The sequence below is a fragment of the Parasteatoda tepidariorum genome, chromosome 2 (assembly GCF_982258835.1).
Source record: "Parasteatoda tepidariorum strain Cologne lab strain chromosome 2, Ptep-v5.0, whole genome shotgun sequence".
Classification (NCBI taxonomy): Eukaryota; Metazoa; Arthropoda; class Arachnida; order Araneae; family Theridiidae; genus Parasteatoda; species Parasteatoda tepidariorum.
In genome coordinates this window covers 67,038,560-67,054,381 of record NC_141756.1, presented here as the reverse complement: position 1 = coordinate 67,054,381, position 15,822 = coordinate 67,038,560, and the positions used below count along the sequence as shown (strand labels likewise).

Genomic DNA, 15,822 nt, shown 5'->3' with positions numbered 1-15,822 from the left:
TTGAAAGGCATGGTAAAAATATCTAACTCTGTTTGAATGGCAATGAAATCTTGAAAACTGGGTTTAAACTCAAAATGGAGTTTTTTCAAGTCATATCTTCATAACTCTTAAGCTTTTCCTTATTTACTGAGGGTATTGAATTTAACCTCGAGAAATGAAACAAATCGTTTTTAACTAGCTGCCCAGCAAATAGATTAAGCTTCAGTTTAAAAGCTTTGAGATGGGCACCAATATCATCGATGAATTGATTTTACATCTTAATATTCAAGTTGCTCATATGACAAAGAAGATCTGTGGAAAATGCGTAGTCTGAAAGCCATTCTGTATCTTCTAATATTTCGCACTTTGCTGAACATTGTTTCCCATGGAAGAACGAGACAATGTTGTCTTTCAGCTGCCTAACTCGCTATTTTTATTTCCACTACTTTTTAGCTATATTGTATTCTACAATGTACAGGGTAACAAAAAAGTATAGGGATCACTTTTGTGGTTATCTACCACTAAAGTTTTAAAACCTTTTTACATATATAGCGTACTGATCTAAAGCTCTGCTATTAGACTTTCAATTGCAATGCTATTTCATAAAATCAAAAAAATACCTTTGAAGAAATTTGACAAAAAGCTAATTGGTCAAGTAAAAGCATTATTAGAACTTCGATGGAGCCACAGGATTATACAAACCCATTTTAAAAATAAAGGTATTGCTATTTCACTCAGCCATATCAGTCGCATCAAGAATTCAAGACTCGGATTGATGCAAAATAATGCAAAACCAAAAAGAAGTGGACGGCCAACCCAATTGAAGAAATCAGATTTGCAGAAGCTTGATAAGATGACATCAAAACCGGATCCACCAACACAGGCAAGCATGGCTAAAGCTCTTAACGTGAGTCAGCAAGTTGTAAGCTATCAATTAAAACAAAAGTTGAAGAAAAAAATGCCATAAAAAAACCTAAATGTCATCATTTAAAAGAGAGATCGGTGCAGATTAGGAGGCAACGTTCATGGCCCCTCTACAAGCTTCTCCGTAAGGACTGATGGCGAAAGTTCATCACAACTGATGAAGCTTGGATCTATCTATCAGATACCAATGCTAAATCTAAAGTTAAATATCTTAGCCGTGGGCAGAACAGGCAAAACTTGACAACATCAACCACGGTGCCTCATCCCAAAGGCGTAATGGTTTGGATGAACTTATCCACCCATGGTGTGACCAAACCTCGGTTTGTGAAACCTGGAGCCAAAATAAATTCTGAGTATAACACACAGAAGATATTAAAACCTTTTCTTAATTATGATTACTGCAGATTGTACCCTAATGGTGATGCTGTGTTCCATCAGAACTCTGCCCCATCGCATGCATCTAAGGTCACCCAGAAATTCCTAACAGATCAGCAAGTGCAATTCCTGAGACCAGAACAATGGATTCCAAACAGTCCTGATACTTCACCATGAGACTATTTCCTATGGGGACATCTGAAAAACAAACTGAATAAGCGAAGAATTTCTACATTGAGAAGCCTTCAAACAGCTATTAGAGAAGAGGTGAAGAAAATCCCCCAGGAAATATATTTGCGGGCTTTAAAATCATGATCGAAGCGTTTTAGACAAATCTATTATGTCGGAGGTCGACATATTGAGAAGCATCGCTGAATTTATGTAATAAATTTTGGAAATAAAAACATTCAAAAATGATCCCTATATTTTTTTGTTACCCTGTAACTTGCTTGCGTAGCTGCTTCTTGAACACTGTTTATCTTCTTGAAAAAATTTTGTCCGCCCGATAATTCTTTAAGGAAACTTTTGCCTTCTTCTACATTCAGACAGACATTGCTTCGAAGTTGGCATTCTTGTGCTTAACTGTAAAATGCGGTTAATGTTGAAATTCTTTAAAAACTGCTACAGCTTCATTGCAGATAAGACATACCGGTTTATCTTTCACAACTTTAAAAAAATTATTTCCAAGTCCATTCATCATTGAACGCACGGCACTCTGAATCAACTTTGCGGTTTTTAGTAGCTATTTTAAGGTTAAATTTTTTGCAAATAACTCAAACAAACACTTGCTATTTAATGCATTTAATAATAATTTCCCCATTATTTGCAATAACATTATATTTGTGCACTCTTCTCATACGCAATAAATAATTCGATCCGTCAGAAAAATCCGCTTTTTGGAGCTTAAAATGCGCAGTCTGCAACATTTGAAGTACAATTCACCTTAGATTCCGTATGTCTGCTCCTCGAGAAAGACAAACGCTCGTGGGTTAATTTTCCTACAATCATTACCAATTCACTTCGGTAAAAGTTGCCGAGCTTTTTGATGTTCCCATAAAAGCAAGGAACACGGTAAATTTTACCATATTATGCTAGTTATGAGCATGCTTTTTTTCGGTGAGATATGTAAATAATGCAATGTATATATACATTAAAACAATGTAGATAAATTGTAATATACAATGTACATAAATTGTACAATTTAGCTTGATTATACCATGTAAATACAAATACAGATTTGACTTGGGTATTGATTCGAACCACTAATTTGATTCGGTGATTCAAATCAGTGATTCGAATCTGTTTTTATCGAAATAGATTTAAATTAGAATGAATAATTTTTCTCTTCAATTTCAGTTAGTTTTGTTTCACGGTGATGCTTTGTCATATGCAGTTAAAAATTTCATCTGAAACCTAAGAGATTCTTAAGCATTCATTATTACGGACTTAAGATTTGCCAATAAAGGAATTCGATGAATTCAGATTAAAAATAAAACATTTCTTTTGTAGTTTCTTAAAATTCATTATAGTTAGAAGTCATTATAACAAGTAGCAACGTATGCAATATAATTGGACGAAAGATATAATAAGTATAGTTATTTACTGGGAAAAAAATTCATTTATGATAAAGAATAATACGTTATCTTCTATCGACTTTACTTTTAAAAAAATAGTGATCGGTATATTAACTATTTTAGAATTTTTTGCAATTTCGAAATTTTTTGAAGCATTTGGCTCGAAGCACACATTTTGCAATTAAGTTGTTTAAGTCATGCCATTTGAATCAGTAATCCAAATTACTGGATTTGAAATGAGATCTGAATCACTTTATTCGAATCCCTGAACCAAATCATTTGATTTGAATTATTGATTTGAATCACTTGATTCGAAAAAATGATTTAAATCACCTGATTTGAATCATTAATCCGAATCACAAAGGTACGAATCAGTGATTTGAATCATTTGATTCGAGTCACTGATCTAAATCACTTCATTCGAGTCATTCATCCGAATTATTTGAAATAAATTACTGATATTTATCACTTGATTTGAAAAAGACCAAAATCGCATGAGTCGAATCAGTTGATTCAAATAGCATGATTTGAAGCATTGACCCAAATCACATGATACGAAACAATGATATGAATCACTTGATTCGAATAATGACCCAAACTACATGATTTGAATCACTGCTATGAATCACTTGATTCGAATCATAAATCTGAATATCTTGGTCAGAATAATTGAGATTAATAAAGCTTCTGTTGGTGTCCCAGCATCCCCGACGTGGCAGGATGAAAACTCATCTTCTTTTCGTCAGAGGAACCTGAATCCATCAAGAACAAGCTCCCTAAAGATTTACTCGGAGACTTGCACTTGTGCATCTAGCATGACTGATCCGAATCGCATGACACAAATCCGCATTTTGAATCGCTTGATTCAAGTCACTGATCTGAATCACTTCATAAGATTAAATAGGAGAATTTGGCCGGGGCTTGCCACTCATGGTTGGTATAGGGCTTAGGGCTAGTAAACCGGGACAGTCATTGATTCTTCCATGCAAAAGAGAAACCAATACTTGCCTTTCACGCCTTGCCAGTGGACATAAAAGTGGTCTTACTTTTCTCAGGGTATAAAATTCTACCCTCTTTGCCCAAAATGCCACCAAAATCAGGCTTCAGCTGAACATATTTTAAGCTGCTTGGGACTTCTTCGGGAAGAAATTTACACTTCTCCTCTCCTTGTTTCCGACTTCTTACTCGTTAACGGATTTACGTACTAACAACAATTTCATAAGAAATACTTAATCAAATCACGTGATCTAAATTAGTGATATGAATCACTTGATTCGAATCATCGATCCAAATGACATGATTCAAGCAACTGATCTGAATCGCTTGATTTGAATCCGTGATCTGAATCACTTGAATCGAGTCATTGATCTAAATCACATGAAAACAGTAATTTCAATTGCTATTTGAATCATTTAATTTGGAACGATATTCGAATCAATCATGTGATTCGGATCACTGATTCAAGTCATGTGATCGGACTATTGATTCAAATCATGTGATTCGGATTACTGATTCGAATCATACGTTTTGTTCCAAATATTCAGACTAAGTGGTTCAGATCAGTTATTCACATCATATGATTCAAATCATGCTATTCGCTCCAATGATTTGAATAATTTGATTTGGATCAACATTCAAATCAAGTAATCCATACCAGTGATTCTAATCACGCCATTTTTACCTTACTCGAATAAAGCTATTCAGATCAGTGATTCGAATCGTACAATTTGAGTCACTAATCAAATAAAGTGATTCATATCAGTGATTCAAATCAAGTAATTCAACTCAATGATTCAAATCAAGTGATTCAGATCAGTGATTCGAATCGTACAATTTGAGTCACTAATCAAATAAAGTGATTCATATCAGTGATTCAAATCAAGTAATTCAACTCAATGATTCGAATCAAGTGATTCAGATCAGTGATTCGAATCGTACAATTTGAGTCACTAATCAAATAAAGTGATTCATATCAGTGATTCAAATCAAGTAATTCAACTCAATGATTCGAATCAAGTGATTCAGATCAGTATTTAGAATCATGCCATTCGGGTCAATGTTCCGAATTAAGTGACTCAAGTCACTGATTCAAATCAAATTATTCGAATAACTGATTCTTATGAAGTGATTCAAGCCACTGATTCAAATCAAATGATTCGCATAACTGATTCTTATGAGGTGATTCACTTCACTGATTTGAATCATGCGATTCAGATCACCATTCCGATCAAGTGATTCTAATCAATGATTCAAATCATGTGAGTCAAATCCCCGATTTGAATCAAGTGATTCAGATTACATTTTGAATCTAGTAATTTGGAACACTAATACGAATAACATGATTTAAGTGGCTTAGTTGCGAATCACGCAATTCAAATCTGTTTCAAAGAAATTCAAAATATTCGAAAAAAGTTTACTGACCTATTACTACTTTTCTTTTAACTAATCTCGATAGAAAAAAATTTATTATTCTTTCTCATTAGTGAATTCTTTCAAGTATATAAATATACTTAATATATATTTCGTATAATTACATTGTATGTGTTTCCAATTGCTCTAAAGACTTATAACCGTGATAAGTTTTAAAAAACTACAAAAGAAATGTTTTTTTTTAATATTTATTTTTTATCTGAATTTATCGAATTCTATTTTTTATCTGAATTTATCGAATTCTTTAATTGGAAAATCTCAAGTCCTTAATAATGAATGCATAAGATATTTCTTAGGTTTTACAAGAAAATTTTAACTGTGTGACAAAGCATCACTGAGAAACAAAACAAACTGTGATTTAAGAAACACTTATTTATTATAATTAATTTCTATTTCGATAAAAACAACTGATTCGAATCAGTAAGTCATTCAAATCGCCAATATGAACTGATTCTGTTGATTCGAATCTCTTAGATGATTCCTTTCGCCCAATTCTAATACAAATACATTCCATAGTGTAGAATTCCACTTTGAATACCTTATAACTTGTCACAAAATATTCGAACTATCACGCACTAGTTCAAATTTTTCGGTGCAAAATGTGCTTGGCCTTTAAAATATAAAGCAACTATAATCTGGAAAACGTAGTTTCATTATTAATTTTCAATGTATTTATAGTTATCCACAACATTAGGAAACAAAAGTCAGTATTTCCTATACGTCTGCAACTGAGTATTTTTGCTAATGTATAAATAACCACAAAAATACAATAATTAAAATCAATTTTACTTATTTTTAGTACATTTATTTTCCTAATTTGCATGGAATGTGTAGGCCGTCATCACAACATAAAGGTTGAGGCATTTTAAATGTAGTTTTCTCCCTTGAAGAACTGCATAGTCTCCAATATATCTGAACGTATTTGTTTTGCACATTTTCTTCAATAGCATCAGCTTTATCACATAGAACATCACCTACTGTGTACATATCCTTATCATCTGAAATCAGAGAAAAATTTCCACCTCCAGTGCCTTCAATTACCTAGGATAAAATAATTTCAATCAATCCATTGTCTTTATTCTCTGGTATAACCAACACTGGTAAATTAATTATGAGATTCTGCGCACATTATCATGGGCCTAGTAATCAGTTTGCTCAAAATATATAATAATTAATTAATAATTACATGTATTGAATATTTTAAACACTAAGCAGTGAAATATCGCTTGAGTCTAATTGCTATGGTATTTACTTAAAGTTTTTCTTGTGTTTATATGGAAAAATCACCTGTTTGATCATTTTTTTAAGCTTTGAAAGAGAAAGTACAAGCTCTTTCTGCATGAAAAAAGTTTGATCCGTCTAACACTGAGGATATTTTTTGCAGGCACAGTAATCGGGGCTAGCCGAGAGCCAACGCTCTATGCCCTGAGCCACCACGGCTCTAACCCTCTTCTTTTGGGTCTTGAGTTCATTAGTTTTCAATTTACGATATTTCTCAAACCCTTATTTTTGTTTATTCATTCTATGAGTTTATATAAATTGGATGGTGCTTTTCTGTTTAAATCTTGGCGAACAATAACGATAAATAAACGATTTACTATTATTTCTAGGACTGGAATAGTCTAGTACTTAATAAACATTATAAAGGAGTGAAGGAGTGCATAAAATGAGTCATTTTGCTGGAATGAATAATTCGAGTGGTTTCAAAAACAAGTACACAGTAGAGAAAATCTGGTACACAGAAATTTCAACTTTTAATTGCAATTTTTTTTTCAAAAATGACGGATATAGAAAAGATAAACATCTACAAAAACTTCAGAAGACGAAATTTGAAAAGATAAATGTCTAAAAAATTTGTTATAAAAAACTATCACTTCGATGTATGGAGAAAATTTCGAATGTTATTTAACGTTCCGATTAAAATTTTGCTGTTGAAGGAAATTCGCTGTAAGGAAAAAATTTAAAGATACATTTTGTAAATTATGTACTATTGCAATCACTATATCTTCCAATACTACTTCAATTTTCCAAAAAATATCTTTTTCATGGATTTCGGATGTAGTGCACCAACGTTTATAATTAATTTTTTGCTCAGACTGTAAATGGTTCACTATAGCGAGGATCTGAATGTATATTATTTATTTTATCTACGTCGAAATAAACATTAAGTCAATTAAGTTATAAATTATAAAAAAGGAACTGCAATTGATTCCACAGACGGAGAAAACTGTAAGCTATTTAAAGGTTATTTAACTTAAGACTGTTTTATATATAATCTGAAGCGTTAATACTTGCTTTAATGATTTAAAAAGTTGAAACTCACAACTTAAAATTGAACATTAAAATAAAAATTCCTTTATTTTGCTCAAAGAATTCCCAAATTCCTGTGAAACATTAAATTTTGTAATTGTTTTATTTTTTCTTTTAAGTCAGCAATTAATTTGCTAATTTAGAATTCTAACAAAAAATCGTTAGAAATTGATTTTAAGAATCGTAAAATAAATTCTTCCAATTGAATTTGCCCAATTTTTTATTAACAGTAATTATTTTTCCAGCTTCCAAGTCGACAAAATAACTTATAAGCTTTAATTCACAATGAAAAAAAACTGGTATTAAAAAAATCAGCTAATTTTCGATTATCACTTCGGACACTTTCAGTGTTGACGAATCGTCACGACATAATACTCACCTGCTTTTCAACAAAGTTTTTGCATATTTCTTTATTTTCTTCATCGCATGATTTTGTTTCAGCTCTCGTTTTTCCAGAATCTATCAGACGAGGATTTTTTCCATCTACATCTTCTATAAACGCTGCTAACTCACACAAATGTTCGCTGAAATATATTGAAATTACTTAGTTAGAAGCCTAATTAATTTTAAATCCTAATAAGTATGTAAGAGCAATTGACCTTTGAGCTGTTTGATAATAATAACTATCCAAGCTGTTTGACAGTTACGGAATTAATAACATGCATAAAAAATCAAAAATAAAAGTTATAAGATTACTGAAGTATAATTTAAAAATCAATTATTTTCAATAACAAATCTAATTTCATTTTTACTGCATCTTTTACTTGAGCACAAACTTTATCTTTTAAAATCTGATTATAGTAGCAAATATATTACCATTAAAATAATTTTCAATGAATTTAAAACATTAAATTTTTTTGTTTCCTTTAAAGAAAACCATATAATTCCAACTTGAAGCTAGAAAGTTAAAAATTAACTAAAAAATTTAATATTTTTTGTAAAGTTTTTTTCAATGGAATGAGAACAGTGTTGTTCCTTTTTGGCTAATACTTTAAATAACTGCACAGTTTTGATTAAATCGAAGAAAATCACAAGATAAATTACTAAGAAATATATTTATGACAAAAGTGGTCACATTGTTCTAGTGTTATAATTGAGGAGGAGGTAAATTTCAGATTAGAATGTTAAGATTTCTATTAAATTCATTTCATTCTCAAAAGGAATATCTTAACATCATTCTTTCCTTGTACAAATCAAGCATTGTTAGTAAATAAGAGATATTCAACGATTTGTAATGCATATTACACCGATTATTTATCTCTAATAATTACGTCATAAAGTATAGTATCGAAAATAACATAAAATATACATAAAATCTAGACCGAATAGTGTGTATGAGTAATTTTAAAAATTAAAGTAATTTGAAGAGTAACTTTATATTAAGCAATATTTTTTAAGCGGCATTTAGCGTAACAACATAATTTTATTTCGCTCCAACTATATTTCCCTTTTTCAACATTATAAGTGTTTTCCTCAATAAAAAAAAGTCTATAATAAATCCGCTACCCTAATTATAACCATAACTTAAAACAATAAAGAGCATCTAATTTAACTTAACGCCATTGTTCAATTTTTAAGACCTTTAAAAATGAAGGTGCGAGTACAAACATAGCCTCCAAACTGGAGCATAATCCAGGAAAAAAAATATGTTTTTAATCACGTATCATTCGAGACAAAGCTTGAAATTGAAGTGCTCAGTTAACGTTCTGAAGTGTTTAACAGCAGGTAGGTGTTATTCTATGCCAATCTTAAAAAAACACGCAATCCAAACATTAATACTGCCTTAAGAATCACTCGGAGCGATTATGTTGCGTGCATAGGACCTTAGTTAACGAAAATAAATCCCACTGACGTTCGAAAAGCCTAAATTAAGTTATATTTAATTGAATCGGCTTTCTTTTAGGTCGGTCGTACGTCACTTCATTCAAATGTTTTGTAAGAGGTACTTAAGAAGTGAATGAAATCGTCAAATTGGCTCCAATAGTTTTTCCTAATGATATATTATGCTTTTTTAACTTCAACCGTCACGTTTAGCTTTCAGAGTTCTAGTAAAAAAAACTTACACCGCTTGTAGAATTAAATGTGATAAAATGGTATTATAATTTTCGTTAGTATATTAGTTATTTAAAACAAACCTTATTAATCATATAGAATTATTTTATAAGTTCGAAATATCTATAGATATTCACGAAAAGCAAAGAATCGTTTGCAGTCACACGAATTCGATGAAAAACAATTAAAGATCAAAAATGATAAAGACTTTTCAAAAAGCATATTGCTCATTAGACTACCCTGCTTATTTACATTTAACAATAAAAATGTATAATTTATTTAAACTAAAGCAGGCTTTTAGATTTAGAGTTTAATATTCTTAGGAACAAAGACTTTCGGGAGGTTTAAAAATGAAGCTATAGTATTGCATTGCGTGTTTGGTTTGTCTCTGACGCGATATTGCGTTTTATTGAGATAAGAAATTTTTTCATTATTATTGTTTTGCACCATTTTATAGTTCAGAAAATTATTCACTTTCAGTTGCATGCAATCAATTTACAATAGTTAATTCTTTATTTGTTATAATAGTATGCCTGTTAGTAACTTTTTTATCGTGCAGCATGATGACCTTATTCTATCTCCATTTTTCATTTGCTAAACAAACTCATTAGAATATTTCTTCAGACATGAACTAAATTTCTGAATATTTTGATTACTTGAAAGGAGTTAAGATATTCAAGACAAATAATGATTTCATTGGTATTGCTTATTTAACCCATTACTGTTCACCCATAAAAATCATTTAAATAAGAATTATTTTCTTTATTCAACTATAATTTTACTTTAAATTAGGAGTTTCCAGACATTTTCATTAGAAGACTACACAGTTTTCTCCACTAGTCCAAGGTTCGAATCCCAGTCGGCAAAAGTATCATTCAAGAGAAGGGGCTTTTAAAATTTGATAAAAATATCTTCTTTTTTTTCTGATTTTCAGAATAGGCATTTTTTGAGGCATTTCGATTATTTTTTCATCCGATGGTAGGATTTTTTAGCATTTTGTCTCGTTAGGTAGCTCCTATCAACATACTATAGACAACATACTTCAACTATAATTTTACTTTAAATTAGGAGTTTCCAGACATTTTCATTAGAAGACTACACAGTTTTCTCCACTAGTCCAAGGTTCGAATCCCAGTCGGCAAAAGTATCATTCGAGAGAAGGGGCTTTTGAAATATGATAAAAACATCTTTTTTTTTCTGATTTTCAGAATAGGCATTTTTTGAGGCATTTCGATTATTTTTTCATCCGATGGTGGGATTTTTTTAGCATTTTGTCTCGTTAGGTAGGTCCTATCAACATACTATAGACAACATACTTCAACTATAATTTTACTTTAAATTAGGAGTTTCCAGACATTTTCATTAGAAGACTACACAGTTTTCTCCACTAGTCCAAGGTTCGAATCCCAGTCGGCAAAAGTATCATTCGAGAGAAGGGGCTTTTAAAATTTGATAAAAATATCTTCTTTTTTTTCTGATTTTCAGAATAGGCATTTTTTGAGGCATTTCGATTCTTTTTTCATCCGATGGTAGGATTTTTTTAGCATTTTGTCTCGTTAGGTAGCTCCTATCAACATACTATAGACAACATACTTCAACTATAATTTTACTTTAAATTAGGAGTTTCTAGACATTTTCATTAGAAGACTACACAGTTTTCTCCACTAGTCCAAGGTTCGAATCCCAGTCGGCAAAAGTATCATTCGAGAGAAGGGGCTTTTGAAATATGATAAAAATATCTTTTTTTTCTGATTTTCAGAATAGGCATTTTTTGAGGCATTTCGATTATTTTTTCATCCGATGGTAGGATTTTTTAGCATTTTGTCTCGTTAGGTAGCTCCTATCAACATACTATAGACAACATACTTCAACTATAATTTTACTTTAAATTAGGAGTTTCCAGACATTTTCATTAGAAGACTACACAGTTTTCTCCACTAGTCCAAGGTTCGAATCCCAGTCGGCAAAAGTATCATTCAAGAGAAGGGGCTTTTAAAATTTGATAAAAATATCTTCTTTTTTTTCTGATTTTCAGAATAGGCATTTTTTGAGGCATTTCGATTATTTTTTCATCCGATGGTAGGATTTTTTAGCATTTTGTCTCGTTAGGTAGCTCCTATCAACATACTATAGACAACATACTTCAACTATAATTTTACTTTAAATTAGGAGTTTCCAGACATTTTCATTAGAAGACTACACAGTTTTCTCCACTAGTCCAAGGTTCGAATCCCAGTCGGCAAAAGTATCATTCGAGAGAAGGGGCTTTTGAAATATGATAAAAACATCTTTTTTTTTCTGATTTTCAGAATAGGCATTTTTTGAGGCATTTCGATTATTTTTTCATCCGATGGTGGGATTTTTTTAGCATTTTGTCTCGTTAGGTAGGTTCTATCAACATACTATAGACAACATACTTCAACTATAATTTTACTTTAAATTAGGAGTTTCCAGACATTTTCATTAGAAGACTACACAGTTTTCTCCACTAGTCCAAGGTTCGAATCCCAGTCGGCAAAAGTATCATTCGAGAGAAGGGGCTTTTAAAATTTGATAAAAATATCTTCTTTTTTTTCTGATTTTCAGAATAGGCATTTTTTGAGGCATTTCGATTCTTTTTTCATCCGATGGTAGGATTTTTTTAGCATTTTGTCTCGTTAGGTAGCTCCTATCAACATACTATAGACAACATACTTCAACTATAATTTTACTTTAAATTAGGAGTTTCTAGACATTTTCATAAGAAGACTACACAGTTTTCTCCACTAGTCCAAGGTTCGAATCCCAGTCGGCAAAAGTATCATTCGAGAGAAGGGGCTTTTGAAATATGATAAAAACATCTTTTTTTTTCTGATTTTCAGAATAGGCATTTTTTGAGGCATTTCGATTATTTTTTCATCCGATGGTGGGATTTTTTTAGCATTTTGTCTCGTTAGGTAGGTTCTATCAACATACTATAGACAACATACTTCAACTATAATTTTACTTTAAATTAGGAGTTTCCAGACATTTTCATTAGAAGACTACACAGTTTTCTCCACTAGTCCAAGGTTCGAATCCCAGTCGGCAAAAGTATCATTCGAGAGAAGGGGCTTTTAAAATTTGATAAAAATATCTTCTTTTTTTTCTGATTTTCAGAATAGGCCTTTTTTGAGGCATTTCGATTCTTTTTTCATCCGATGGTAGGATTTTTTTAGCATTTTGTCTCGTTAGGTAGCTCCTATCAACATACTATAGACAACATACTTCAACTATAATTTTACTTTAAATTAGGAGTTTCTAGACATTTTCATTAGAAGACTACACAGTTTTCTCCACTAGTCCAAGGTTCGAATCCCAGTTGGCAAAAGTATCATTCGAGAGAAGGGGCTTTTGAAATATGATAAAAATATCTTTTTTTTCTGATTTTCAGAATAGGCATTTTTTGAGGCATTTCGATTATTTTTTCATCCGATGGTAGGATTTTTTAGCATTTTGTCTCGTTAGGTAGCTCCTATCAACATACTATAGACAACATACTTCAACTATAATTTTACTTTAAATTAGGAGTTTCCAGACATTTTCATTAGAAGACTACACAGTTTTCTCCACTAGTCCAAGGTTCGAATCCCAGTCGGCAAAAGTATCATTCAAGAGAAGGGGCTTTTAAAATTTGATAAAAATATCTTCTTTTTTTTCTGATTTTCAGAATAGGCATTTTTTGAGGCATTTCGATTATTTTTTCATCCGATGGTAGGATTTTTTAGCATTTTGTCTCGTTAGGTAGCTCCTATCAACATACTATAGACAACATACTTCAACTATAATTTTACTTTAAATTAGGAGTTTCCAGACATTTTCATTAGAAGACTACACAGTTTTCTCCACTAGTCCAAGGTTCGAATCCCAGTCGGCAAAAGTATCATTCGAGAGAAGGGGCTTTTGAAATATGATAAAAACATCTTTTTTTTTCTGATTTTCAGAATAGGCATTTTTTGAGGCATTTCGATTATTTTTTCATCCGATGGTGGGATTTTTTTAGCATTTTGTCTCGTTAGGTAGGTTCTATCAACATACTATAGACAACATACTTCAACTATAATTTTACTTTAAATTAGGAGTTTCCAGACATTTTCATTAGAAGACTACACAGTTTTCTCCACTAGTCCAAGGTTCGAATCCCAGTCGGCAAAAGTATCATTCGAGAGAAGGGGCTTTTAAAATTTGATAAAAATATCTTCTTTTTTTTCTGATTTTCAGAATAGGCATTTTTTGAGGCATTTCGATTCTTTTTTCATCCGATGGTAGGATTTTTTTAGCATTTTGTCTCGTTAGGTAGCTCCTATCAACATACTATAGACAACATACTTCAACTATAATTTTACTTTAAATTAGGAGTTTCTAGACATTTTCATAAGAAGACTACACAGTTTTCTCCACTAGTCCAAGGTTCGAATCCCAGTCGGCAAAAGTATCATTCGAGAGAAGGGGCTTTTGAAATATGATAAAAACATCTTTTTTTTTCTGATTTTCAGAATAGGCATTTTTTGAGGCATTTCGATTATTTTTTCATCCGATGGTGGGATTTTTTTAGCATTTTGTCTCGTTAGGTAGGTTCTATCAACATACTATAGACAACATACTTCAACTATAATTTTACTTTAAATTAGGAGTTTCCAGACATTTTCATTAGAAGACTACACAGTTTTCTCCACTAGTCCAAGGTTCGAATCCCAGTCGGCAAAAGTATCATTCGAGAGAAGGGGCTTTTAAAATTTGATAAAAATATCTTCTTTTTTTTCTGATTTTCAGAATAGGCCTTTTTTGAGGCATTTCGATTCTTTTTTCATCCGATGGTAGGATTTTTTTAGCATTTTGTCTCGTTAGGTAGCTCCTATCAACATACTATAGACAACATACTTCAACTATAATTTTACTTTAAATTAGGAGTTTCTAGACATTTTCATTAGAAGACTACACAGTTTTCTCCACTAGTCCAAGGTTCGAATCCCAGTTGGCAAAAGTATCATTCGAGAGAAGGGGCTTTTGAAATATGATAAAAATATCTTTTTTTTCTGATTTTCAGAATAGGCATTTTTTGAGGCATTTCGATTATTTTTTCATCCGATGGTAGGATTTTTTAGCATTTTGTCTCGTTAGGTAGCTCCTATCAACATACTATAGACAACATACTTCAACTATAATTTTACTTTAAATTAGGAGTTTCCAGACATTTTCATTAGAAGACTACACAGTTTTCTCCACTAGTCCAAGGTTCGAATCCCAGTCGGCAAAAGTATCATTCAAGAGAAGGGGCTTTTAAAATTTGATAAAAATATCTTCTTTTTTTTCTGATTTTCAGAATAGGCATTTTTTGAGGCATTTCGATTATTTTTTCATCCGATGGTAGGATTTTTTAGCATTTTGTCTCGTTAGGTAGCTCCTATCAACATACTATAGACAACATACTTCAACTATAATTTTACTTTAAATTAGGAGTTTCCAGACATTTTCATTAGAAGACTACACAGTTTTCTCCACTAGTCCAAGGTTCGAATCCCAGTCGGCAAAAGTATCATTCGAGAGAAGGGGCTTTTGAAATATGATAAAAACATCTTTTTTTTTCTGATTTTCAGAATAGGCATTTTTTGAGGCATTTCGATTATTTTTTCATCCGATGGTGGGATTTTTTTAGCATTTTGTCTCGTTAGGTAGGTTCTATCAACATACTATAGACAACATACTTCAACTATAATTTTACTTTAAATTAGGAGTTTCCAGACATTTTCATTAGAAGACTACACAGTTTTCTCCACTAGTCCAAGGTTCGAATCCCAGTCGGCAAAAGTATCATTCGAGAGAAGGGGCTTTTAAAATTTGATAAAAATATCTTCTTTTTTTTCTGATTTTCAGAATAGGCATTTTTTGAGGCATTTCGATTCTTTTTTCATCCGATGGTAGGATTTTTTTAGCATTTTGTCTCGTTAGGTAGCTCCTATCAACATACTATAGACAACATACTTCAACTATAATTTTACTTTAAATTAGGAGTTTCTAGACATTTTCATTAGAAGACTACACAGTTTTCTCCACTAGTCCAAGGTTCGAATCCCAGTCGGCAAAAGTATCATTCGAGAGAAGGGGCTTTTGAAATATGATAAAAATATCTTTTTTTTCTGATTTTCAGAATAGGCATTTT

General features: G+C 31.5%; 2 protein-coding genes across 4 annotated transcripts in view; one reads left to right on the top strand and one right to left on the bottom strand.

The window, feature by feature from the left end:
* LOC107457445 (uncharacterized) overlaps nt 1-15,822 on the top strand; it is an 82,604-nt gene that overhangs the window by 25,525 nt on the left and 41,257 nt on the right. The gene's annotated exons all lie outside the window — the stretch shown is intronic.
* The window catches only part of LOC107457444 (uncharacterized), a 49,331-nt gene continuing 39,556 nt past the window's right edge, over nt 6,048-15,822 (bottom strand). For all 3 annotated transcript variants that reach the window (XM_071177645.2, XM_087157475.1, XM_043046693.3), the window contains exons 2-3: nt 7,972-8,116; nt 6,048-6,323 (exon numbers count right to left, since the gene is read on the bottom strand). In XM_071177645.2, the coding sequence (XP_071033746.2) occupies nt 6,087-6,323; nt 7,972-8,116 (382 nt within the window). In that variant the 3' untranslated portion in view covers nt 6,048-6,086. The remainder of the gene's footprint in view (nt 6,324-7,971; nt 8,117-15,822) is intronic.